The sequence below is a fragment of the Mastigoproctus giganteus genome, chromosome 3, assembly GCF_048544385.1.
Source record: "Mastigoproctus giganteus isolate SK-2022 chromosome 3, ASM4854438v1, whole genome shotgun sequence".
Classification (NCBI taxonomy): Eukaryota; Metazoa; Arthropoda; class Arachnida; order Uropygi; family Thelyphonidae; genus Mastigoproctus; species Mastigoproctus giganteus.
The window spans coordinates 235,041,271-235,068,714 of record NC_143577.1 but is presented as its reverse complement, the minus strand read 5'-3'; the positions used below and the strand labels follow the sequence as shown (position 1 = coordinate 235,068,714).

Below are 27,444 nucleotides of genomic sequence, written 5' to 3'. Positions count from 1 at the left end.
AAAAAGGCAAACTGGGGAGGCTATTCTGCCCAAATATCACCTGAACGTGGAGGAGTAGCTATTCTTGTTAACACTAACATTCCATACTCTTAGACAGATTGTACGTTCAAAGACAACATTTTATTATTATTATTATTATTATTATTATTATTATTATTATTATTATTATTAGCCATATGGTGCAAGGAAGACTGGGGCTTATGCTGCACCAACCAAAAAAAAAAAAAAATTCCCATGTTACCCTGAGAGAGAGAGAGAGAGAGAGTAGAAGGCAATCACCAAGAAGGCAAGAAAGAAAAGAATAATGATGTCCAGCTCAGGACCCTGGGTTTGCCAAGCCCATACTCACCAGATGTGAGCCCCTGAGATATACTGATGATGTAAACACTTACATAACCAATCAGATCCTGACAGCAGCTAATGCCTCCATTCCAAAATCGAAGCCATATCGCAAACAGAAATCACTGGTGGAATACAGATTGTTTAATTGCCAAACAGGAAAAAAAACCGTGCTTGGAATAATTTCCGCAAGTATCGTACCACTAGTAACCTAATTGCTTATAAAAGACTCAAAGCAAAAGCAAGGCAAGTTAGGCGGAACGCGAAACGGGATTCATGGATTGCTTTTGCCTCAACCATCACCAAAGACACTGATACACGTGTCAACTGGAAAAGAATACAGGCATTAAATGGCAAATTTGCTCGGCTGCCCTCTTCGATACTTCATTGTAAAGGGAAAGGCATTTCTACTTCTGAAGAAGTTGCAAATGCATTAGCAGAATCATTTGCAAAAATCTCAGCTTCTGCCACCTATGCGTCCACCTTCCAGAACATCAAAGCAGGTGCAGAAAGGTATAAAATTAACTTCTTCACGCGCCGATCATTCTTGTACAACCAACCTTTACATTAATAGAACTTCAAGAATCATTAAACTGATCTTGCAATAGCGCTGGAAGTCCAGATGGAGTTCGGGAAATGAAAGTGCTGACTTTGCCGCTAAACACCCTCAACCCGCTCTCTCACAATATCCTCAGGTTCCTTACTCTGACTATAAGTCTGTCATACGGAAAGCGTGCTCTAATAAATGGTCACAGACCAGGAAAAGTGACACCAACTTTACCAGATAAAAGAAGATCCAAAGCTGTGGCTCTCTGGCATCCGACAAAACAGACGAAAGGAAGTGGTGGCAAGACTCAGAATTGGACACCCATCTCTTTCTATTATTGGGAGAAAACTCACCACAGTGCTCATCCTGTCAGACGCAACTTACGGTCCGTCATTTTCTGGTTGATTGTCCTTTACATTCAACCTCTGGTCAAACACTTTTCAGTCATCCACGTTGAATATATCACCGATTTATCTAATTTCTTAGGAAATGAAGCAAATATTAAAGAACTTTTGCTATATCTAGAACATATTGGCTTGTACAGAAGCATATAATTTACCCTCTCTTACAATATGCTTTTTGTGAATTAACGATGAACAGACACAATTTGGCCTTAGTAGCCCTTGCGTCGTTAAACCTAATAACAACAAGTGGTGTTCCCCAGGGTTCAGTACAGTATTACTCGTGTTCTTAAATTTGCTAATGACATTGATAAAAAAAACAATGTTACCTTGTCCCAAGATTGATGAGTTTGGCCCTGGTGTGAAAAAAAAAAAAAAAAAAAAAAAAAAATCTCCATAAAAGTTTCTCACATCATCGACAGAATTCAAATCTAGGCCTTTTCCATACAGTATAGTTAGTAGTAGTAATAGAGGCATGGGATGCAAGAAAAGAGAGCATATGAGCTTATGTAGCCTCAGACAAAAAAAAAAAAAAAAATTGCACAACCATTCCCTCTAAAAGTTTGTCCAGTTCCTCCTTGAATTTATTTAAGCTATCAACTTCCACAACGACAGATGGAAGTTTGTCCAGTTCCTCCTTGAATTTATTTAAGCTATCAACTTCCACAACGACAGATGGAAGTTTGTTCCAGCAATTAACCATCGGCTGGCTAAAGGCAAATTTCTGCACATCTATTCTACAACTGTCTTTCCTCCATTTGAATTTATGCCCCTTCAGGTTCGTAATTTGAGCAAGCGGAAGAATCCCATCAGAATTCAGCATGCTCAACCCATTCAAGGCCTTATACACCTCAATCAGATCGCCTTGCAGACGCCTAGTCTCCACCCACTGCAATTTGCAGAACTTAGGCCTTTCTTGGTAAGATCCCTTCGTTCCCCTCACCAATCTTGTTGCCCTTCTCTGTACTCGCTGAAGCAACTCTACATCCTTCCTAAAATGAGGCCTCCAGACCTGTATTCAGTACTCAAGTTGTGGCCTGACCATTTCCTTATACAAAGGGATAATCACCTCCGTTTCCCTACTAGCAATATTCCTGTATACCACTGACAATATCCCATGACCTGTTCTTGCAGGCAGACAGGCTGCAAGAGCAGGTCATGAAAATTTCATACCTGACTGCACAATTTCTCCCAGGTCTTCTTCATTTTCTACCACCCTAAGTGTAGTACACTGGTGTGCAAAATTTAAGGACAAGTAAGGTTTTCACCTGTAGCTTCTCATAAGAGTGGCCTTGATATGGGAAAAGCATACCAAAGGAACCTCGTGAAGTACAGAAATGATGAAGGAAACAACACGGAAACAAAACGGTACACAGGGACTTTATTCAAAAATGGCAACATAGCACTGGCTGCCATGATACAGATGCATCACTGCTAAAGATGGTACAAAGGGAAGAGGTGGTCCTCAGTAGATATGGCCACCCATAATGTCGATGCACGCTTTGCACTGCTTGTCCATACTTAGAACAATGTCATTGATAAGTTCTTGGGGTGACATCGCCCATTCCTCTGTCAGCGCCATCTTCAGCTGTTGAACATTTTCTGGTGGGCGTGGACGTGCAGCTAGGCGTCTCCCCAGAGCGTCCCATATGTGTTCGATGGGATTTAGACCTTGGGAACGAGCAGGCCAATCCATGCGAACAATGTCCTCACTTTCCAAAAGCATATCAACAGCTGCAGTGCGATGGGGGTGTGGCGTTATCATCTATAAACACGAACTCGGGGCTAACGGCACCTCGGAACAGACGCACATGGGGAAGGATTACCTCAGTACAGTAGCATGCACCGGTTACAGTACCGCCTTCTAGTATCTGAAGTTGTGTACGTCCATCCAAGATAACGCCTCTCCAGACGAGAACACCTCGAGCGCCATATCGATCCCTTTCAGTGATGTTTGCGGGGTGATACCGTGTGCAATTCAATTTCAATTCCTCTTGCCAGATTAACTGACATCCAGAACCGCTGCTGAGACTGAATCTACTCTCATCAGTAAAGAGTACCTTAAGTAAAGATTTTGTGGTTGTAACCTTTAGAAATAGTGTTGGTCCTTAAGTTTTGCACACCAGTGTTCCACACAATTGGTATGCTTATCTGAGGCTACTTCTACCCACATGCAGTACTTTGCGTTTGTGAATGGTAAACTTCAGTTGCCACTTCTCAGCCCATCTGCCCAAATTTTCTAGATCCTGTTGCAGTAGCACACTGCCATTACTGTCATTAATAACCCTGCCAACCTTTGTATCATCTGCAAACTTCAATATTAAGCTTGATATACTTCATCAATATCATTGATAAATACCGAAAACAACAATGGGCCCAACATCGAACCTTGGAGGATTCCACTAATAACATTAGTCCATTGAATATCATTCTCTGTCTTCACCGATCAACCACCCTTTTATCCATTGTAGCAACTTGCCCTTAACACCATACTGCTCCAATTTCTACAGTAGTCTTCCATTGCGCAACAGTGTCAAAATCTTTTCTAAAATCCAAGTATATGATATCAAAATTATTTTTTAATAGTACTCAATCAAATTGTCAGACAAGACTTTCCCTTAACAAACCCATGCTGTGAGACGAAAGTTCTTTCATATTCCACGTTTCTGGGTAGCATATGTTTAAAATTTCTTTCAATTCCTCATCGTCAACGATATCGTTATTTTCTTTATTTAATTTAAAATTACTCTGTTGCATTAATAACCGAATCTTTAAGTATAAAACAATGCAGTTTAATAACTTGTCAAGAGGTAATTTTTAAAATGTGTTCTTACTTTCGATATTGATTCCTTCAAATTCTTTCCACTTCAACATGCCCTGAATTTTAGCTTCATAATTTCCTTCAGAATTTTTCAAATTAGCAATAGCATTGATAGTTCGAATAGTTAATTTATCTGCTTTTACTATAGTGACTTTGTAAAGCTTCTGAAAGGTAAGAGAGCTCTGCAAGATGTGGATCATTAGTGCTAAATCGTTAAGAAATTCCAGATTTAAAAGTCGGTTTAATATTTGACTTCTGATTCAAAATGTTTGCACAAAAGCGGGATAATTCCTCCAAATCGCAATTGCCAATTTTTCTTAAAGAAACCCCAAAAATTCTGTAAGCTGTAGGATCCGCAAAACCTGGATCCACCCCTGCTTACTAGGCTAGAGGTTCCCAAACTTATATACCTCTGTCCCCCTTTAAAAATATTTTATAGATTGATTTCACGCCCACGTGTTCCAGAACAATTGAAAATAAACAGATCTGACAAAATTTAACTGAGTAAACATAGTTCTATAAATTAAAGTATACAGGAGTGGACAAAGATAATAGAAACACCTGACATGAAAGTAGTTTTTATAATGGCTGCATGACAGATTTATGAACATGCAGTGATTATTACTTTATTTATTATTCTTTTTGTTTCTTGCAGGTAGTACTCCGAAGGAAAGACGATGAAAGTTGATGTTTATTTAGAACTGATATAAAATGGTACAATAAATTCAGAACTTAATGGAGTCTCAGCAAATCCAGTTCTAGCAAAAAAGTTCGGCGAGAACTTCATAAAGCTGAACTTTATGGAAAAGCCGCTATTGGCTATCCACACATTACTGATGGTAGTAAAGAGGACGCAGTGGTGTAAGGAGCACAAAAACTGGACACTTAATGATTGCCATATTTTCAGAACAATCACCATTCACACTTTTTTCCAACATCAGGGGGGAGCTTGTGTTTAGCGAATGCCGAAGGAAGCGCATCATCCTGACAGTCTTGTGCCAACCATCAAACACAGAGGAGGAGGGGCGACAATGGTTTGAGCAGTAATATTTTGTATCCTTCAAGTCCCTAATTAACCTGAATGGGGGGATTACTGCCACTGATTACCTTGATATTCTGAGTGACGAAGTTCATCCCATGGTGCAAACACTGTTTCCCCACAAACGATGCCATGTTTCAAGGTGACAATGCTCCAATACACACAGCCAGATGTATCCAATCTTGGTTTGAAGAGTATGAAACTAAGTACCTTCCATTACCTGCACAATCACCAGACTTAAATGCATCCCATGAGCCACTGCAGGCATATTTGGAGATAAGAGTGCAAAGCAGATTTCTTCCACCTATATCACTCAGTAAGGCCTCCGTAGCCGAGTGGTCAGGAGCGGGAGTGCAGTAGCACACGCTCTTTGAGTAGACCGGGGTTCAAGTCCCTGACTGCTAAATACGGTCGATCTGCCAACCTGCACTGGACCAGCGTGGTAGATTATGGTCCATGTCCCTCAGCATGAATTGTTGAGGAGGCTTCCATCCTGCAGTGGGTTGATAATGGCTGCAGTTTATGTCACTCAAGGAGCTTAAAACGTTTCTCCGTGAAGAATGGTCCAATGTTCCTCTTAAGACAGTTCAAGATTTATTTGAATCTAATCCATGTAGAATACAAGCTATTTTAAAAGCAAAGGATAGTCCAACACCATATCAGTGCATACCTGTAACTCTCATCATAGGTGTTTCCATTATTTTGTCTGCCCTTGTATATACAGTAGTTCAATACATTTAATCTCAAAGGGTGAAATATAATAAGCTTCATATCTGGATTAGTCGGATGGTTTGTCCATATTTCGTTAAAAAAAAAAAGAAAGAAAAAAGTGCTTCACTAAAACACGTTCCCCTCTCCCCCCCAAAAAAATGCGCCGTGGGGACCGCTCTATACTTTGGGAACGTCTACAATAGGAAGGAAATTAGATAACTGTCACAGTAAATGTTACAGTCATTATACGATTTTTAATTAAAACAAGTTAGTTACTGAACGCGGTGCGTTACATTTCAGGCACGTTAGCAAACAGTAATAATTTATGATTTAATAACAAAAAAAATTAATTAATAAAATAAAATAAAAATAGCAAACAGTAAAGACTTTTATGCGCGAGCTTAGAAATTGAGTTACTGCGCATCCCCACATGGCCATTCATTTCTCAAACTAGCTCATGGCAACAAACATAATACTCAGTACTTCAGCTATACAATCTACATGATATGTAGGGGGAAAAAAACAAAAATAATAATAATTGCCGGATTTCTATTCGTCCGATTTTAATGATATTTTAGGAAGGGTGGACAAATCTTTTTAAACAGCCCAAATAAAAAATTTCAGAAAAACCATATACAGTGCTGAGAGTCGAGTTATTACATGCGGACGGACGGACAAGGAAATAATAAAAATGACTAAATACAGTGTACAGTTAAAAGATTTATAGTTAAGCTTAATTAAAGTGCTGTCTAGTTAAAGCTTAATTAAAGTGCTGTCTAGTTAAAGCTTAATTAAAGTGCTGTCTAGTTAAAGCTTAAAGTGCTGTCTATAAATGACTAAATACAGTATATAATTTCATGAAAACCATCCACTGGAAGTCGAGTCATTACATGCAGACGGACGGACATGGCGAAGACCCATCGTGCAGATACGCCAACGCGCCTAAAAAGCCTTAATATATGAGTGAATTAAGTGCAATGAATTAAATCATGAGGGAAGTCCGCAGAGGAGAGGAGAGAAGATAAGAGGATTAAATCACCTTTTACACTTTATACTTTTTAGATAAAGAAGCAACGACAATTAAGTTTAGAGGGAAATTTTACCTCTGCGGTGCTAAAATTTATGAGAGCTCGATTGTCAATATTGTATAATTTGATAGCATAATAATTCTTCCTGTATATCTTTTTCTCAGTCAGTCAGTCTATTCCCCTACAACGACCCGATTAACTCCTACATAAGAAATTTCTACATACGTTCCTCCAATTTATACACCTTTTTATGTATAAAAATTGTTGATAATAGCTGTTATAGAATATTTTAATTAATAAATGTTACTGCAATAACACGGAAAATATTTCAAAAGTAGAGGAAAGTGAAAGAAATATTGAGATATAAAAATAAATAAAAATTCCAAGCTTGACTAACAGCGTAATTTACTTCCTAAGACAGTTCTTTGGTACACCGACGTTAATGACATATCTTAAGGTTAACAAACTTGATATAAGGCAAGGCCCAAGGAAGCTGTTTCTATTAGCAAAGGTGCTTTGCAATGGAAAGGAGTTTGTTTATGGATCATGCAGTAGGGTGACCACTAAACGGAGTAAAAAGCCAGCTTTATATGACCTGACACCCGTTTGAGGACAGTACGAAAACTATAAACTTTTCCAGGTGGATGACTTTCCATACGGAACCTACATACAAGAGTTCAGTACAGCGAAACGTGTCTAGGTCATCATTCTTCTATTCCTGTGCACATATTCCTAACGTGAACGTTTAGTCCATGAGAAAAATTTCGGTTTTGTTATATTAGTGACTCGTTGACAGTGACCGCTGGGGAATGTGCGCGCGTATTTGAAAGGTCACGCCAGTGAACCTGTCGGAGGAGCTGTTTACTGAAATAGGGTCTCTGTGAGGATTTCGACATGAATTTGCAAAGTTTAAGACCATCGAGAAATATGAAGTTTAGTTATTCCTTGAAGCCTTCCTTATTGTTTGTTGCTGGTGTTGTATTAATTTCACTGTTATGTGAGGTAAGCTACTTAAAACAGAAAAGTTTCTGCAATTGGTATTTAGTAGAACTAAATAGATAGCCTGTTTTAGGGGGTCAGCAACCTCTCGCCCGATTTACTGTACAGTAGTCTTCTGTGCCAATGATAGGCTTTAATATAATAAATTTAAATGGCAATCATAATTTATTTCATAATAATAAATAGTATTCGATATTAATAACATATTTTATGATTAATGTCAATTTATAATTCAATAACAGTATGAATTTGATTTTTTAAATCAAAGGTCGATATATTAAAATAAATAACCAATGTTTTCCAAAAATAAGTAGAAAGTAAGTAAAGGTTTTTAAAATGCATTTAAGAAAATTAACTTTAAAATTAAATTAAAACACAGGCATACCTGTATGTCTTTTGGTAGGAATTACATAATAATATCTTTTAGGGATAATTTATTGATATCATGTTGTCACTTGGCACTGTTGAAAGTTAAGGTTGCCAACTCCTAATTTAAATATAAAAATGTATATTTATGAGGGACCATATTTTCAGAATCTAAATTTGGTACAAAGAATTTTATCTAATTTCTTATATATATATATATGAAAAGTCCTATAACAGTATAAGAATTAAATCACATATAAAGAATCTCTTTTATTAAAAAGAATAGAACGCCACAAAAATTCAGCAAAAAAAAAAATACTTATTTATCAATGACAGCATTTATGTTTCTGTTTTATAGTAGTAAAATTATAATTGTAAATAAGAATTTTTTGATATGTAAAGGAGTTTATTTTTATGGATCATGTAGATATATCAACAGATGTCATTCAATTCATCATTTTCTTAAATATCTCTTGGCAAGTCTGAGTAATTCTGGGCTATCGACAGAGATTTTATAGTTTCAATCGTCTTCAATGATTATTGTGATCCTCAAAAATTGCTAATAAGTGAAAGCGGCCTCTCAGTCGTAAGCAGTTACAAATAGAGGGCAATTTTCACATTTTATATATGTTTGAAATATCAGTGTTCTCATAATGGAAATCTTTAAGTACGTTTAACCATCTCTGATCTTGCTGATCCAGGAGAGGGTAATTCCCCCACACACAGAATCTGACTTGAGTAAACTGGAACAAACGTTGCTTGCTTTAAATATTACAAATATTGTGTATTTTGGCACATATCTCCTTGAGTCCAGCTACTGATTGCGGGAATGTTGGCCCGGACCGAAGTTGACGTTTCAGTTTATCCCAAAAGTGTTCAGTGAAGTCAAGCGCTGGGCCAGTAATGAACTCATCTCGTCTGTTCAGAAAATGTTTTTCTCAAGTTTTCACACATAACAGGTCCTAAGTAAAAACAGAAATCTCATTCAGCCCACGGTCTTACTCGGACTTGTGTAAAATAATCATTGGAAAGTCTTATTCATATGCATGGTATATTTATTTTTCAATGCGGTAAAATACTGAAATATTAACTGCTTATAATATTTAGGTGACCTCGAGTTATGCACTACTGCTGCAAATAGTATATTCTTAAAAGATGCTCTCATGTCCCTCACCAACACCATATCTGGTTCTTTCCATATAAAGATAAATAACGTGACATAAAAATAGATTTTTTTAAAAAAAATTAATCAAAAAATAAAATAAAAGTTAAATACTTTAATTCTAGGTTTCTTCTGATACTGAGTTCCAAATAAAAATCACAAAGTTTTCAAGTTCTCTAACAACGGCCACAGATCACTTATGTTGCACCAACTCAAGCGAAGATAGATGCGGACAGAACTGTTCATTGTTTTTCCGTTTTTGTATGAACCAGCTGAGAAATACACCGCTGGTATTCTTTAATCTAAGAAATAACGCTAAGGATCGCTGCTCAATTGGGACATTCCTCTCTCCTGTGTTTTCCAGAAACTCTTCAAATGATTTCAATTTGGTGGAAGTGAATCACACAATTTACTCTTCATGGCCGGTAAGTTTTAACATTTAATTGCAACTACAATGGGAAATTGTTATGTATCAGGAATGATGAAGGAATAAAGTATAGAGGCAAAACAGATTTATACATTTTATTATTATAGTTCTTTGTCCTTTATGTAAAAATGGAAGAGAAATGTTTGCTTGTTTTTTAATAATGAAGAATGGGATAGTTTATAAAACTATAAACATTAGATAAAATCTTTTATATTTTCTAGTAAAATTATTCAAAATACTATGCGTTCACAGCGTATATTTGAATCCTGTGTGCTAAAAATCGGTATGTAGAATTGTCTATCTCGTAAACTCCTCTGACCCGATGTGGTCAACACAGCGTATAAACAGAGTATAGTATTTATTTAAATTGCACTTCAGCGTAGGAATTAAAATTTTACATTGCAAAATTGAATAAACTGTATCGATTCTTTTCGATACAGTTATATGCATTTCTAACTAAATGCAATAACATGCATTTCTAGAACAGCCAGGTTTAGGCAGCGGGAACGAAACCATCAACTGTAATAGTCTGTTTCTACTTGAGTGAAGGCGCTTTTTATGCTACCCTGGGTGGCTATCTGTTCCTGTTCACATAGAGTGTCTGTACTACTGACACCCTATGTGACTTACAAAGTCACACGTGGTTGCATTAATAAGCATTTATTCATTTATTTATTCTCGCATTCTGTTTATTTAACTATTTTGAGAAACGTATGTACCCTTAATCACATAGAAATCTCTGAAGCTTAAATTCCGGGAATAACCATATAACTTTCGTCTTAGAATATTGACAGTAACTTCCCAGTTCATTAACTTCTTACTTATTCAGTGTACAGCGTAGGGTTTCCAACCGTTTAAAAATATAATAGAGGAAAATTTAGTTGATGTGAGCAAACGGAGGGGGAGGCGTTTTTCATTGTTTACTAAAGTTTTGAGATAAATGCAACAACCTATAATATATTATTGAACAGCTATTTATTTTAATATTATAATAATATTAAAATAAAAAGAGAACTTTAAGGTAGGATTAGGGTTATGAGCTGTCATAATATTTTCCCTCTAGAAAAAGTGGTGCCAATCCACCAATGAAAGGACGGTAACTCTGATACGTTAGCTTATTTTATTATTGGATTTTCCTAATAAACTTTATTTACAGTATTATATTCAAGTCCGTACCTAAAAGACATGGATTTTCTGTAAAGGGTACAAAGGACGACCAAATTAGCGATGGGTGCAAATTGATGCACATAAAAACGGCTTAAGATGTTTTGGGCTGCGAGGTTTGATAACTAGAAATCTGAGAGGAAATTTGATTGTGGTGTGTTAAATAAAATGAATGTTAAATTAAATGTGTTAAATAAAATGAATGTTAAATAAAATGAATGAGGACTATCTGTTCTCTCTCATAAGTGCGACAAGGATCAGCGGGACATAAGTGAGACAAAAATCAAAGAATCAATATCAAATCTCGAGGATCTTATGAATTTATTTTAGTGTCGAATACTGGAATAAACTACCTCCCAAACTAGTCTGGCTAAATTCAAAGCGAAATTGGATGGTTACCTTGTGGGAATGGACAATGTCATTTGAAATTATAAATACTACCCTGATATAGCAGTGTATAAATTACCATAGCAATGAAATGCATTACAATATTTCAGCAATATCAATTCATTACAATATTATAAAATGATAAGTTTATAAAATGAACAAATAATTACTCTTATGTGAGAGCGGGTGGTATTTTTTTTTTTTTTTTTTTTTTTAATAAATGGAAGACTGCGTGTCGAAAATCTTTTTTCCTTTATCGAAGCGATTCGCTTCTGTGCGTTCCACATCGTAAGATTTTAGCGTTTGACTTCATTTTTTGAATGACGTAAGTTGAAGTAACTTTCCTCTTTAAGAAGAGGAAAGTTACTTCAACTTCCTCTTTAAGAAGAGGCACTTTCCCCTCACGTGCTTCGCAAATTTGTCCAACTAAGCGTTTTCCTGCTCCACACATATTTTTACAGCCATCAATAATAACAGCAACATATCTTAGCAGATCCCACTTCAGGTTGACTGAATTAGTGCTTTCTCAACTTCTTTGAAAATATTCTACCCTGTAGTTGTTCCACGCAGACTATTCATAGAGGCTACTGAGTTACTTCAACCTCGGCATTGACAACAATCTCGAATAAACAACTGAGCAGTATCGGAAACGTCTGTCGACTCATCAAGAGCCAAGGAAAACCACTCGAAATCATTTGCCTTGCTTTTTAATTGACTATTGATGTTGCTCCCAATGTTTTCAACTCTTCGAGCAACTGTTCTCACCGAAAGGCTAATAGTCTTAAACAATAACCCCAGGGGCTCACATCTGGTGAGTATGGGCTTGACTCACCCAGGGTCCTGAGCTAGATATCATCATTCTTCTCTTTCTTGGTGGTTCCCTTCTACTTCTCTCTCTCTCAAAAGGTAATTCAGAATTTTTTTTTTTTTTTTTTGGCTGGTGTAGCATAAGCCTCAGGCTTCCTTGCACCATATGGCTAATAATAATAAGTCTATTTTCTCTGGACACATTTCTTCGGCTGCTGCAATCGAACGCGATTTAATTAACTCACCATCGGTATACGGCTTTCCTTGCTTGGCTAACAAATGAGCCACTCGGAAACTTATTTTGGTTGCAGCCTCTTTTTATTTTCGTGAAGAAATTCTGCTGTGATGAGATATCCCGTTTTCAATTTTCTGACAGTTGCTTTCCTGTGAGTTGGGAATAATGTGATGAGTTTGGTAATGTCGACATATATTGTATTCCTTTAGCATTACTATAGTGTCATTGCATAATAAACACAATGCTTTGGCATTTAATTCGATAACAAAATAATCCGCACTCCACAGAGGATTAAAAATGCGACATTCACAGTCCATTTTTCTCTTCTTTTCTTGTTTTGACATGATGGGTACGCACTAATAATAAAATGTCGCGGTACGGCAAAATGCGTGGCACTCGAAAAGCTGTCAAGTTATCACTGCGATTGTACTGCACCAAGGAACAGTGCGAAGCGATTGAGAGAACCACATACAGTCTTTGTCGCAACCACTCAACTTTGCTGTTGTAGCGCGAAAGCAGCCATAGACAATACGTGAACGAACGAGCGTGGCAGTGTTCCGATAAAACTTTATTCGTGGACACGGAAATTTGAATTTCATAAAATTTTCACGTTGTCACGAAATTGTCTTCTTTTGATTTTTTTTTAACCATTTAAAAATGTAAATCCGGCCATTTGCCTGATTTTTACATTTTCTCTGCGCTCTGTCTGTCTGGTAAAAATTTAATGAAAATGAAAAGGTTTGAGAAATATTCTTATATACTTCAGCTCTTCTTTGTAAATTACTTTCTAATAAACCAATGATAGAAATGAAAGATTTTATCTTAAATTTATATTTTGCAGAAAGATCAATATCAGATGCATTTCCTTCATTAATCTGTACTTTTCTTTGCACTCTTATAATCTATGTTATCTGGTAATTTTTCTTTTGCATTTTGGTCAAATTCATCGAAACTATTTCTGGTTTCTTTTATAAAATCTGATAAATATGCATGCAGTTTTTAGCATGTACTGGGTGGTTAAAAAATAAATTTCCCTATTCAGGTGACCCTAGTGTCAAAACAGTTAGAGATAGCGCTGTGAAAATCGGTGGGTATGTCATTTAGGGTACGGGGAAATGATTTGTAGAAGAAAAACAATTTGTTCAAATTTCCGCCACCAGGAGAAAAATTGGCACTGTAAACATGAGATGGCATACTTAAATTAGGATTACATTTTAATATCAGAACTTAGAAATCTACAGATATTGTTCTGTGCTTTCCTTTACTGGAGATGACATTCTGAAAATGGAGAACTGCGTGACAGTTTCATGCTATTTAATGCTTGCTTTCAAATCGACGAGCGTCGATTTGAAAGCAAGCATTAAACAGCAGATACTGTCTTTCATGTATCCCCATAGCCAGAAATCACAGGGATTGAAGTCTGTGATTGGGCTGGCCAGAACTGTGGAAAGTCTCTGGAAATGATACGATCGTTTCAGAATATTGAACGGAGTAGTTCCTTCATTTGTCGACCAACGTGAGGAGGGGCACCATCTTGCATGAACACTACGGTCTCCAAGCATCACCTTTCTTGCAGAGTGGGATAAATGTGATCTCTTAGAAGAGCGCAGTACCATGCACTAGTTACCAGTTACCATACACCTTACAGGGCTGTGAGGTGTAGAATCTTCAAAGAAAAGTGGTCCGATTATAAACTCTGCTGTGAATCCACACACCATACTGTAAAGTATGGACTTTGACTTTGTAGTGGTCTTTCATGCACAGCATATGGACAAGAAGTTCCCCATATTTGGCAGTTTTGTGCATTTACAGCCCCATGAAGAGTGAAAGGTGCCTCATCAGACCACAAGATCATTCGAGCTCATGTATCGTGAAGTTCCATACAAGGCAGAAATCGTAGAGCAAAGTCTATTCGTTGTTGCTGATCACAAGACTTTAGTTCTTACACTACATGAATCTTGTACAGGAACCAGCATAAATTTATTCAAAGCACTTTACGTACAGTAGACCAAGGAAGGTTCAAGCCTCTTGACACACCTCTGGCACTACTGACTGGTAGTGTTTCACATTTTGACCATTGCAATCGCCAGTTCATCTGCTACCTCATGTATCAGAACGGGTCGTCCCCTGCCTCCCCGGTTGGTCGCTTCAAATTTCTTTATTAGTTTTCGAAGCCCCACTGATGTCAAAGGTCCTTTATGCAAATCTTTAAGTTTCTGATATTAACGTAGTGATCATTGGCGTTACTATTATTCTGGAAGAAGTTTTATTAAAGAGCACGTTCCTTTTTTAAGAGCCATAATGATTATTGGTGGCGTTGGCCTTTCTGCTTTTATCTAACAGGATGTCATTTGCGTAAGCAGCGTGTCTTGAAGTAAATGACAACTTTTACATATGTGCAGCGCCGTTTTTCCCCTGGTGGAGGAAATTTGAACAATTTTTTCTTCTACAAACTGCTTCCCCATACTCTAAATGAAGAAGAACTCTTTATTGCATACAAAAGGCACACGCCGTACACAATACCCTTCGTGGCTACAAGCTAGGGGTTAAAATTTAAAATGACATACCCACCGATTTTCACAATGCTAACTCTAAGGTGCACTATAGCCATAGCAGCTAATGTGCCAACAACCATACCACATACACAATGCTAACTCTAAGCATTTTGACACTATGGTCTCCTGAATAGGGAAATTTATTTTATAACTTGATAATAGAGGCTTCTTTGGCTCGCCATTTCATATTCATTATTCTGAAATTTAATGAAAGCATCGATAATTGAATAATAATTATTCATAATTGCTCTTGTAGCTTTAATATCTGCTTCCCATCTAATGTGAGAAAGACATTTTGGAATTTCAGATTTGGATCCCAAACCCGATTTAAGAGACCATCGTTTTGTCGAAGCAAAGAAAAATGTCTAGGTTTGTTGCAAAATTGCAAAGAAATTTACTGTCTACGCAACAATCAACTGCAGTGCGGCCAACCAAATTTAACGAATGTCCAGCCCAGAGAATATATACATATATGGAATATTTATTTTTTTCTAAAATATTTTGCTGCTTACTCTTATATTTCCTGGAAATGTTGGCCACATTATCATAGGAGTCCTCTACACCAGGGGCTCACATCTGATATGGGCTTGGCACACCCGGGATATCATCATTCTTCTTTCTTGGTGATTCCCTTCTATTTCTGACTCTTGCTCTTTCTCTCTCAGGGTAACTAGGGAATTTTTTTTTTTGCAGGTGCAGCAAAAGCCTCAGGCTTCCTTGCACCATATAGATGATGATAATAATAATGCACAATGATCCAGTAGTTACAACACTGGACTACCAGCCTGGTGGATACAGGTTCGAGTCCTGCCTTGTTGGAAGTGAACGTGGTTCCATCACGCTAGGAGACCGGTATAATAATAGTAATAAATTAGAATAATAAATAAATTAATAAAAAATAATAAATAAACATTGTGAAAGTTGCTCCAGTAGACCTGCCTACCCCAAGGTTGGAGTTGCGGCTAAGGCAGATTGTGGCATCACTTCCAAGAACTACCACTGGACATAAGCCAAAGCTAAAGAGGTCCACCATCCATAAATGGATACTGCATCAAGTGTGGTGCAGGATAGTCACTCGTGTTTAGGCCTTAGGCAGAGGGATTGGCTTGAAAAGTCAGAGACTGTCTCCAGAGGAAGACAGTGGAGCAAGTGTTGGAAGTGAACATGGTTCCATCATGCTGGGAGACTGGTATAATAATAGTAATAAATTAGAATAACAAAATAATAAACATTGTGAAAGTTGCTCCAGTAGACCTGCCTACCCCAAGGTTGAAGTTGCGGCTAAGGCAGATTGTGGCATCACTTCCAAGAACTACCACTGGATATAAGTCAAAGCTAAACAGGTCCACCATCCATATATGGATACTGTATCAAGTGTGGTGCAGGATAGTCACTCGTGTTTAGGCTTTAGGGCTTGAAAAGTCAGAGACAGTCTCTGGAGGAAGACAGTGGAGCAAGTGGCGTTGTCCCCTGTATGGCTACCCCAAGAGAAGGGCAAGGACTTCCAGTTGGTGGGGCTGGATAGTCTTGCCCTTGACGGTTACTGCGCTAGTGACCACCCAGGAAGGAAGAAAATGCCAATGCAATGGAGCATCGAAATGAATATGTATATCATGCAAGCATGCTATGAAATAACAAAGCTGGAGACCAATATGACAACATACAGGTCAAGACTACATACCAAGTGGTTGGATTGATTCCCGGGTATTCGGGTCACTGAACAGCGAATAGCAGACCAGAGAAGGACCATTGTCACAAAGAACGTGATAGCTCCTGCAAACTTGGAAAAAATTAAGCAGGACGTGAGTGATCAACGACAAAGGACAAAGAATATGGATAATACCGGAACCAGAGGAGGAAGAGCAAGAAGAAATACAACTCACAGCAGCTTTCCACTTCAGCTGGGTGTCTTTCCTTGATAAATATGTGAGCAAAGCTACTCTATGATCAGTTGAATTCTTGTGTTGTTTAATTAAAACGAGGTTTTGCCAATTCTTAAGGCCATCATTAGCTAAAGTGCAAATTGAATTTGAAAAATGCTTGCATACAAAACAGCAGACACATCCAGTTGATGGAGAATATACTAGCCACTCTAGACTGTGCTTATCACCATTAATTTTTGTGGAATGAAAGAGTCCTTGGGATCAATACCTTACTTAATTTTTAAATATGTTTTGATTTTTAAAATAAATCCTTCTAGTGTTGCCAGTCAACAGGTCCTTTTTGAACCCAAAGAAATACAACTTTCCTCAACAGATGAATCTTCGTTTATACTTTAAAACAAGTGTCAATTTTGCATAAACTAGATAAATGAGCCTATAATAACTTATTCTTTTGATACCTGCTTGCAAAACTTCTCATTTTTAATACTAAGCAAAATTAATAACTCACCTCGCAATTTAAATAAAGATAATTATTTCATTAAATAATACTGTTGTAACAATAACATATAATTTCTATATTACCGTTAAAACTATTCTTAAAATTGATCTGGCAACTATTTTTTAATGAAGGGGAAGTTTACTTTGTCTATAGAAGCTTGGAGAACTGGTAATGGAACCAATTCGACAGAGTCTACAGGTAAGAGTATTTTGTTATTTATTTAGCAAAACCATAAATACTGAATGGATTATGAGCTAATATCTTCAAAATATAATTATAAAATCTTTGAATTTCTACCTTTTTAAATTTTAAAAATACCGACACTAAGTTTCAAATAGGTTCACTGAGAAAGAACAGGTTCATCTATTTCTTCACAGTGAGCCAATTTCAAAGATAAGTACTGTATTTCAAGGAAAGATTTGAATCCCACAAATGGAAACAAGCCCAGAAAAAGTTCCTCCAATGGGAGGAACTTTGGAGGCGCATTTTCCATGAAGTTGAATTAACTAGTCTCAGACAGAGGGTTGCAACCATTATTTTATTCATTTTTATCTGGAAACTGGTACTTAAAAATAGGCAAACTGATCTGAAAATCAACATTGTAAGAATTATAATATGACACTGTGAAACATAATTTCTGAAATCTACTTAGGTAAAGTTCCTCGTGCTGCTTTTCTGTTTTGGAGTATAAAATTAATTATAACTCCTTTCACTAGAAGTTCTAAAGGGCCATATGTATGAACAATATGATTTTACAGTAGATTATTTGTTAGGAAGTAAATTGTCAGGATAGTCCACCAAAATGAAATAAAAACTAGTAAGTGTAACATATAAGTATGTCACATTTAATCATTCAGTACAATTTTTGTTAAATAGCGCTTTTCAATTATAATGGATGCAGACAGTGGCACATTTAAAAGGTTAGGAGAAGAATGAGCTAGCAGAAACAAACACCAAAGATGGGGATGAGGTTTTTCTGAGAAATTCAAATCTTGTCTACAGAAGCAGTACAAAATGTAAATAAGCAGCACCTATAACCGATTTTGCATATTTATTTTTATCCAACTCTGACTGGTTGGGGTTCATTTCTGCTGTCAATAAACAATTGTGTGACATCAGCTTGACGTCGCTTCATCTGTGCAGCATCTGTGTAGAATCTCTTTATTACTAATAGAGTTTAAAAATCATGTTTTACGGATTTTTCTCCACTAATTTATTCAAGCTAAACAAAGTAATTAAGTTTAGTTAACTTTTTTTCTCAGAGTGACTTTTAAGTTATTTAACAAAAATAACTAAGTTACTTTAAATTTTATTTATTATTATTATTATATATATAAAAAAAAAAAATCTCCTTTTTATAGGTTTTTTTTCCATGCCGTGATGGGTACTGGTACCAAGTGCATGGGGTGGTTGGTTGTGTCTGGTTACTATTATTATTATCACTGTCAGGGGTGGATCCAGGTTTTGTGGGACCTGAAGCTTATACAATGTTTGGGGCCCCCTTTAAGAAAAAGAATACAAAATTAGGCACGAAAGTGAATATTTATTTAGAATGAGAAAAAAAAATCACAATGAATTACATATTTAAAAAAGCTGACAAATACCACAATACAAAATCCAGAAAAAATAACATTTTTTATTAACTGCCTGACACACCTCTATAATACTTTTTTTCCCTACATTTTTTCGCTGCATATTCTTTGATTCATATATCAATGATTTTGTAATATCATTTTCTATAGAGAGAATAGAAAGATGATTTTATCTTTCCTCTAGCAGGGTTGATTGAAATTTGTTTTTTTATTATTGATAGTTTAGAAAAATTTCTTTCAGCTTTGATTCATATATCAATGATTTTGTAATATCATTTTCTACAGAGAGAATAGAAAGATAATTTTATCTTTCCTCTAGCAGGGTTGATCGAAATGTTTTTTATTATTGATAGTTTAGAAAAATTTCTTTCAGCTTCACAACCCTTTATTGGTAATGTCATGTAAATCTCATTTGTGATCAGGTTTCTCTTCCAAGTCTTCAAAAATATATTTTAGAGTCCTTAAAATGCTGTTGTACCCAAGTTGCAAGGCCTGAACAGCTTTATAATGGGCAGACCATCTCATTACACTTAGATTCTTTAAAGAAAAATCCAAGTTGGCATGTGTGCTTAAAATATTCCATTTACGAGACAAATCTGAAAAGAAAACAATAACTGTTTCAAAATACCAAAGTAGTCAAAAACTTCAGGTACACTATGGAGACAGCCTTTTCTCCGATGAGATTAAGAGAACGAGCTGTGCACGGCACATATTCTGTGTACTTATTGTTTTTAAAGAGTGCTTGCAGCCCTTTGTCCCCACCTTCCATAATAGCTGTTGCCATACGACTGTGAATATTCAACAGCAGGTTACAATTGTCCAGAACTTGTTTTACTTTGTTGAATAAAGTCAGAGCTAGATGGTTTTCAGTTGAAAATGTTAAAAATTGCTCATAGGTTTTCCGTTCTAACAGTAGTGCACAATAATCACTAACTAATCAGTGTTTGTCACATCCAGTACAGAATCTACAATAATAGAGTAGTATTTCTTGTCTGTTTTATTTATTTGATTTACCACTTCATATTGTACACATTTTCCCATTATTTCGAGTAATCCTTTGTATATTATTTTGGATAAAAAAGTCACATTTGTTTTCAGATTTTGACGTTTTTCCAAGTGCCATGCAAAAATGGATCAAATTAAGTAATTAGTTGGATCATTCCCATGAAATTTCTATTATTTGAAGAACATGACTTTTCAGTGTGATCTCTGTGACCCTCTTTCACTTAAAAATTTAATAACCGCAACCACTCTTTTTAGCCCTTCAAAATAATACTGAACGTTCTTTCTTGTCTGTTCTTCAAGATGTTGGTTTGGTGCATTTTTATTTGATTTACGTGTAATCCAAGTAAACATGGCCTTCTTGTGCTCTGTGGGGGTCTTCATGGCTATCAAGGGTTCTCGATATATTCATCCAGTCTAAATACCCGTCTGATGTAAGTAATGTCTGTCTTGTTGAAAACAGTTTACAAACAAAACAATATAGTCAACCTTTAGTCTTTGAATAGGCCAGCCAGGATCTCATAACAGTTTGACCATTTTTTAAATTTTTTTTCAAAATATATTTCAGAAGCTTTCCTTTTCCCAAAATTCTAAAAATGCCATGCAGCCATCCCAACATAAGGGGAAGTCAGAGAGGAAAGAGACAGAGGTTTTAACTGATTTTGGTTAAAATATCTTTTGCAAATTTTACAAAAATATATGACCATTTTTACCAAACTCTCTTACCAAGAGAGTTCCTTGTATCATACAGGTGTTCAGAATCACAGCTTTTGAGTACTCCGTGTTCTCTGGGGAAGGGGGCTATTACTGTTAGGTTCTTATGGAGGCTCTTTAGAACCATGCTGGTGGTTGACATGGTGATTGGGATAGTCATTACTTGTTCCATATGCCACATATCTTTGACTTCCTGTCTTAGGTCTGAGTGTGTCCTGATCTTTTCCTTGTATGTTTTCTGAAGGTTTTGTGTTGGGCACTGCTATATCAATCAGGCAGGTAGCCATTTCCTTCTTGTCAATTAGGGTTGTCTGATCTGTTGTGCAAGATCGTCTTGTCCATTATTATGGCAAGGTCCCAGTATAGTCTGTGCATAGTCTCTGGTATGGCCTAAGGCTTATACTTGTACTGTAATGCAGTAAGCTTTCTTTGATCAGCTGGTATTTTTGCACTAACTTCTGATGTATTATTGTGGCCACCTGGTTTTGTTTGTGAGTGTGCTCCTTCTGGGTCATCACCCTGCATCCTGAAGCGGTGTGCTGGATTGTTTCTGGGGCCAGGTGGCATCAATAACATGTTACTGTTACACCGGGGTACTTGGCGATGTATTTCCTGTAGTTCCTGGCGTTGATTACCTGATCTTGGTTGGTGAGATTATTATTATTATTATTTTAATTTTACAACAACTAAAGAACTTTAGGGCAAAAGTCTCATGAAACCCAAAATCAACTGACTCTAATGATGGTATAAATGAAGAACCATCACTGGACTTCTCGAGTTTTCCACAAAATCATTAATAAGATTGTCTGTTTTAATCCCCTTACCCTCATAAATTTTTACATCAATAGCATGTACAGTGTGGTTTGAGATAACCATTTATGCAACTTCTCATTCTTGGCAACTAAGTGCACTAGTTTTAAGTATATTAGGGGCTCACATCTGGTGAGTAAGGGCTTGGCACACCCAGAGTCCTGAGCTGGATATCATCATTCTTCTCTCCCTTGGTAATTCACTTCTACTTCTGACGCTCTCTCTCTCAGAGTAACTCAGAAATTTTTTTTTTTTTTTTTTGGCTGGTACAGCAAAAGCCTCAGGCTTCTTTGCATCATATGGCTAATGATGATGATAATAATAATATAAAATTTGCATTTTGTATACAGCCCCAGAATAACACAGACAACTCCTTACTCCTTTGCATGGAATTGGCTAGTTCCAACTGAAGAAGCTTTTGTGAATTCCTTTAATCTCTGATGAGATCGAAACCCAGACTTCTCCAAGTGAATGGAAAGTGGTAAAACCACTATGCCATCATGCTAGATTCTGTTACATAATGATCAGGGGTGATTCCAGTAGGGGTTATAGCAACTCTCATGATCAAAATGATATGGATTTTTTTATTGCTACATGATAATTAAAGCTTAATGATTCCCCACAGCATTTAGTCCCCCCCCAAGGACTGCCCCTAATTGGTGATTCTCCACATATGAACAGTGAAAAAGGATTTTCTACAAGAAAACTTCACTGATAGGATGCTGAATCATGGATTCCGACATCAAAGCTACATTGTTCTCCTATTTGAAGTGCTAGGCGTAACATGTTGGAATTTATGCTTTTGGAGATTTAAAAATCAACATATGATGTAATTTGTATAACGTGCTGAATTATACTATCAAAATTGCAAAATGTCCTTTGCTTCCAGTATGTTATGAGAACCCTGGAGATGCCAAATTTTAAAGTAATCTGCCCATTCTGAAAAATGTAATCTGTTGACAGGGGCCTCAGAGAATACTAAATCAAGAATATGGTTTCACAAATGCAACATAGTGATGGGCAGTCTTGATCACTAACAAAATTCTGCTGTAAAAATGCTGAAATTTTAATGGCTGCAATACAGAAAGTACAGTTTCATTCTTACAGAAAGTATGTTTCTGTATGAATGAAAACACAAGTGCGTGTTGAGCACATGAAGAAATTTGATTTGGAGACAAAAATATTAAAAACACAACAAAACAATAACTGAAGCCAACCGAACCAACTGAAGCCACCTGATAAAAAAAACAAGTGAAAGTCCATGCATGCTCCTGGCCATCACCATCCAAAGTCTGAGTTGTCTGTTTTGTTACTAGACAGGCTGAACTTACCTTTATATAAATAACATGACTACCTATGACCCATAAATTAGTGCTTTGGGGTTCATTATTTGAAATTTTCTTCTGGATCTTCCCTAACTAGCAGAGAACTATATATGGATAATTAGTTAGTGTTGTGCAAATTTACGAATCAGTCCCTGTTAATGGACAGAAATTTAATTTTGGGTGCTTGAAAGTATTAAAATTTTTTTCACAAATTTCAGAGGGAATTTATCTCTCCAACCCACCTTTTTTCCCTGAGGATGCCCCTAGCTACAAACTGTAACAATTTGTTTAGGATAATGGGTGATGAAGGAAATTACAGACTTTTACATCTTTTCCTAATCTCATAGCTGAACCCAGCCTCACTTCCAAACCATTCAGGCTAGCACTGATCCTGGTTAATGACCAAGGGCAGTGCAATTATTCCCCTAAATGGAACATGTTAATACTCCAGGCAATCACCTGGAGTTCATCCACTCCCAACATCTATGCTGGCTATGACTGCAGTTCTTTCACACTGCACAGATGTTACTGTTGGATTTTAGGCACATCAGCTACTTAGGTCATATTGCAACACAGTGTGTCTGTGCAGATGGGCTGATCTGTATGTTATGTGATGAACGGTTCCACATGACCCACTCTCGAGCCACTTCCGATTCCATAACACAAGAGAACGGAACATGTGGGAATGAAACACGTGATGAGTACCGTGAACCTGCTCGTATTTAAAGACGCACCGCAGAACAAAGAAAATACTGCTGAAGAAGAAGGCAGGAGCCTTCGAAAGCTATGGTTTTATCACTTTTAATTTAGTATATTTTAATGTATTTTATTGTTCTTAACCCAGTATATTTTAATGTATATTTCATATATTTTAGTTGTAAAGTTAAATATAATTTATTGTAAGTACAGGCAAATATAATTTATTATAAATACATAGTTATTAAGATTCCAGTTTTCGTTTTCGTTGTGTTTTATTTCTACATAAGGTTGGTGAAAAACATTTAAAACTACAATATGTATGTTATGTGGGCTGAAAAACCAGCACACCACTGATAAAGTTTAATTTTTGGCATTAAACTTCACTTCTCAAAAAATAGTTAACTTTTTTCATTTCTCTGATTTCAGATAATCAACTTATAGCTCGTTTTGTAGACCAGTATCGACTAAAACCATCTGATGAATGGCGTGAAGTTAGTCAGACATCAGAGACTGATTATCATATCACCTTCTCCTACAGAGTTATCTGTGCTTCCCGCTTCACTGGTTCCAAGTGCACAGTTCGTTGTCCAAGTCCTGATGATAAATCTTCTCGATTCACATGTTCCAACACAGGAAAAAAAATTTGTCGTGAAGGCTGGAAAGGAGAAGATTGTGATCTGCCAATTTGTAAGGAGGGTTGTCACAAAAGTCGTGGATACTGTGACCATCCTAGAGAATGTCAGTGTCGTCTTGGATGGACAGGTGAATTATGTGACCAATGTCTTCCTATGCCAGGTTGCATTCATGGCACATGCAATAAGACATTTGAGTGCAAATGCTTAAGTGGATGGGATGGATTATTTTGTGGCCAGCGTAAGTAATTATTTGCTTAATTAAATAAAATTATTATTTTCAAATATTTAAAGTATTTAACCTGATTTAAAGAGATGCTCATTGTGTTTATCAAAAATTCAATCATTACCTCACTTAACTTTGTGTTCACTTATACAGGTATTATTAACTGATCATTATATTTCTTATCCTGGAAATATAATGCATTTAAATTATAGTGTGCTTATATCTGTTATATCTTTAATTATTCATGTTTTCGATTTACAATAATGATTGCTATTATGGAAAAATGGAAGACCATGAATAATACAGCAGTTAAACAACCATCTAGAAGGAAAAGAAAATTAATGGGTAGGAACCAGAAAATCCTGAAGATAATGCTTGCATCATCTCCAAGGATGTCCCTACAAAATCTGATATCGAAGCTCCAGAACACCAACAGGACTGAATTGTGTGTGCACTGTTCATAAAGAGTTGAGTGGGCTTGGTTCACATGTAGGAGCTACAGCCCACAAATTAAACAACAGTGAGACTCCAAACATTGTCTGGAATGGTATGTTGACCACTGTTCTTGGACTCAGAAACAATGGAAAGATGCTGCCTATTGTATAATATCATCCCAATGTGTCCAGGCGAAAAAAGAGGTTGTCTTTTGTTATGATTCTGACTGGGACAGTTAGTTTGCTGTTTGGTTTTTAGGAGCATTAGCAACTAAGGCCATATTGCTCCGGGATATGCGGTGGTCATTCCCTGACCCTTCCGCATCCTCCATATTTGGTGGCGACGGGCTCGAACCCCGGTCTAATCAAGAAGCGTGTGCTATGCACTGCTGCTCCTTCCCACCTGGCTACGGAGGCGCCTGGGACAGTTGGTTATAATGCTGAAAACCACTGATGCTACATTGTATACTGACACGCTGAACAACTGTACAGTATTTTCCTCTCTGCCAAGATAATGCTCTGTCCCATAAGCCTGCCCTTATATCCATACAGTTTGAGGGGAAAAATTCCGCAAATAGCCTGGCCATGCAAAATCCTGATCTGAATCCATAGAGCTTCTTTGGAATGGATTGGAATGTTGATTTAGGTTAAGGCTAGTACAAAAATTCATGATTTTGTTATTAGTTACATTCATTAATTTGTTTTATAGAGAGGGCAATCAAAGATATCCTTACATCTATGACATTAATCTCCTGGCACAAGATAACTTGGTATTGCATTCCAATTCAGTAACCCTTATGAGAAGTACACCTTCTACAAGTATTTATCCATTATGCAATGCTATCACAACCCTGATGGCCATTTTCTCAGCATGGTAAGAACTTCATTATTATGACACTTGACAACTCTGTGATGATTTAAACTGCAAGAGACATCAAAAGGTACTCAAATCTGTTGGTTGCAGAGAAATATAATTTTCATTAGGTAAATGCTGTCTATTTGTAGTATATAAGTAGGATAACTCATTGCAATAGCATCTGGTATGTAAATCTCTGAAGAGATCAAGTTATGGGTTAATATACCAAATGGGCCAAATCTTTATAAAGCTCTCTTTAGTGATCTAAATTATTATTATTATTTTTTTTTTCATAAAGAATAAAATTTACATATTTTATCTTTCAGCTATTTGCAAACATGACTGTCATCCGACACGAGGATATTGTGAGCAGCCAGATGAATGCATGTAAGTTGCATATAGTGTCCTCCTCCTTATAGTTGATTAGACCGGAGTTCAAGCCCATCACCACCAAATACGGAGGATGCAGAAAGGTCAGGGAATGACCACTGCATATCCCCAGAGCAATAAGGCCTTAGTTGCTAATGCTCCTAAAAACCAAATAACAATAACAAATAACAACCTCCTTATAGATTACTTAAATTCATTTAATATATACTGAGAATAAATTAATTAAATTTGAGCTAAACCTGTTATATGGGGAGAAAGAAAGGTATTATTAACTGATCACAGACATTTAGTGAAGCTAATAAACACCCAACATCTAAAAATCCAAGTGGAAAAAATTCCATCAAAGCTTGCCACAAATTCTTCTTCCATCTGTCGCTTAAGAGCTTAGACTTTCCAGATTCTGTGAAAAAAATCACTTAAGAATGGAAACTTTTCAAAAAAATACATTATTATTCATCATGTTTAATTTGATTATAGGGATAACTAACTTGGGTTTTAAAACTATTGCTTGAGAAATGTTAGGCATTTTCTCTTCTTTTATATAGTATATTGCTTCGAAAGCAGAATAACTACTGAATTATGATGAATTTCATGCTCAAATTAGATAATTTTGGGTAATTTCACTATGTTTAGAAATCAAGTGGTTTGGAAACTATACTTCTTGGGATGTTCACACTTTGTCTTGCTGTATGCGTTGTGGTGACATCTTTTGGTACCATGGATCATTCTTGTCCAACCTATGCAGCTCTTCACCTAAAAGTTTTGTAATCCATTTATATATTCATCAAGGCAAACTATAACAGTTTGACCAAATTGATCAAAATGGACTATAACAGTTTGATCGAACTTCAGAATGTAACAGTCTCAAAGCATCTCTAATTGAGATGCAATCAAGTCAAGGAGGCCTAGAAGGCTGACTAAATGTATTTTGTTTTACCAAGAAAATGCACCAGTGCACATACTGGTTTTTGCCATGGCTGTCGTTCATTAGGTTTGAATTGTTACCCAATACACCATACTTTCCAGATCTAGCCCATTTGATTTCCACTTATTCTTGAAACTAAAAACTAACTTCTATGGAAGGAAATTTGGGTAAAATAATGAGGTGACAGCAGCCACACACTCCTTTCTTTCAGGATCTTCAAAAAAAAAAAAAAAAAAAAAGTGATGACAAAAATGAGAACATGAATCTGAAGCACTGCTGGAAAAAGTACACTGGATTACAAGGTAAGTACATTGAAAAATAGTGTAAAGTAAACATCAGATAATTTCTATGCTAGGCTAGAATTTCATCAAACAACCCTTGTAACACATCTACATTTTCATTTAAAATTTCAATAGACAGCTGACAAAAATTTGGAAGGGCAACTTTGGCATTATTTTTGAAAGGCCTT

The 27,444-nt window shown here is 36.4% G+C and overlaps 1 protein-coding gene across 1 annotated transcript in view; it reads left to right on the top strand.

The window, feature by feature from the left end:
• The first annotated feature begins 15,733 nt into the window (after positions 1-15,733).
• The window catches only part of LOC150088896 (uncharacterized), a 33,843-nt gene continuing 22,132 nt past the window's right edge, over positions 15,734-27,444 (top strand). The window contains exons 1-3 of the mRNA XM_090370349.1: positions 15,734-15,851; positions 23,939-24,385; positions 25,987-26,047. Coding sequence (XP_090226475.1) covers positions 15,734-15,851; positions 23,939-24,385; positions 25,987-26,047 — 626 coding nt within the window. The remainder of the gene's footprint in view (positions 15,852-23,938; positions 24,386-25,986; positions 26,048-27,444) is intronic.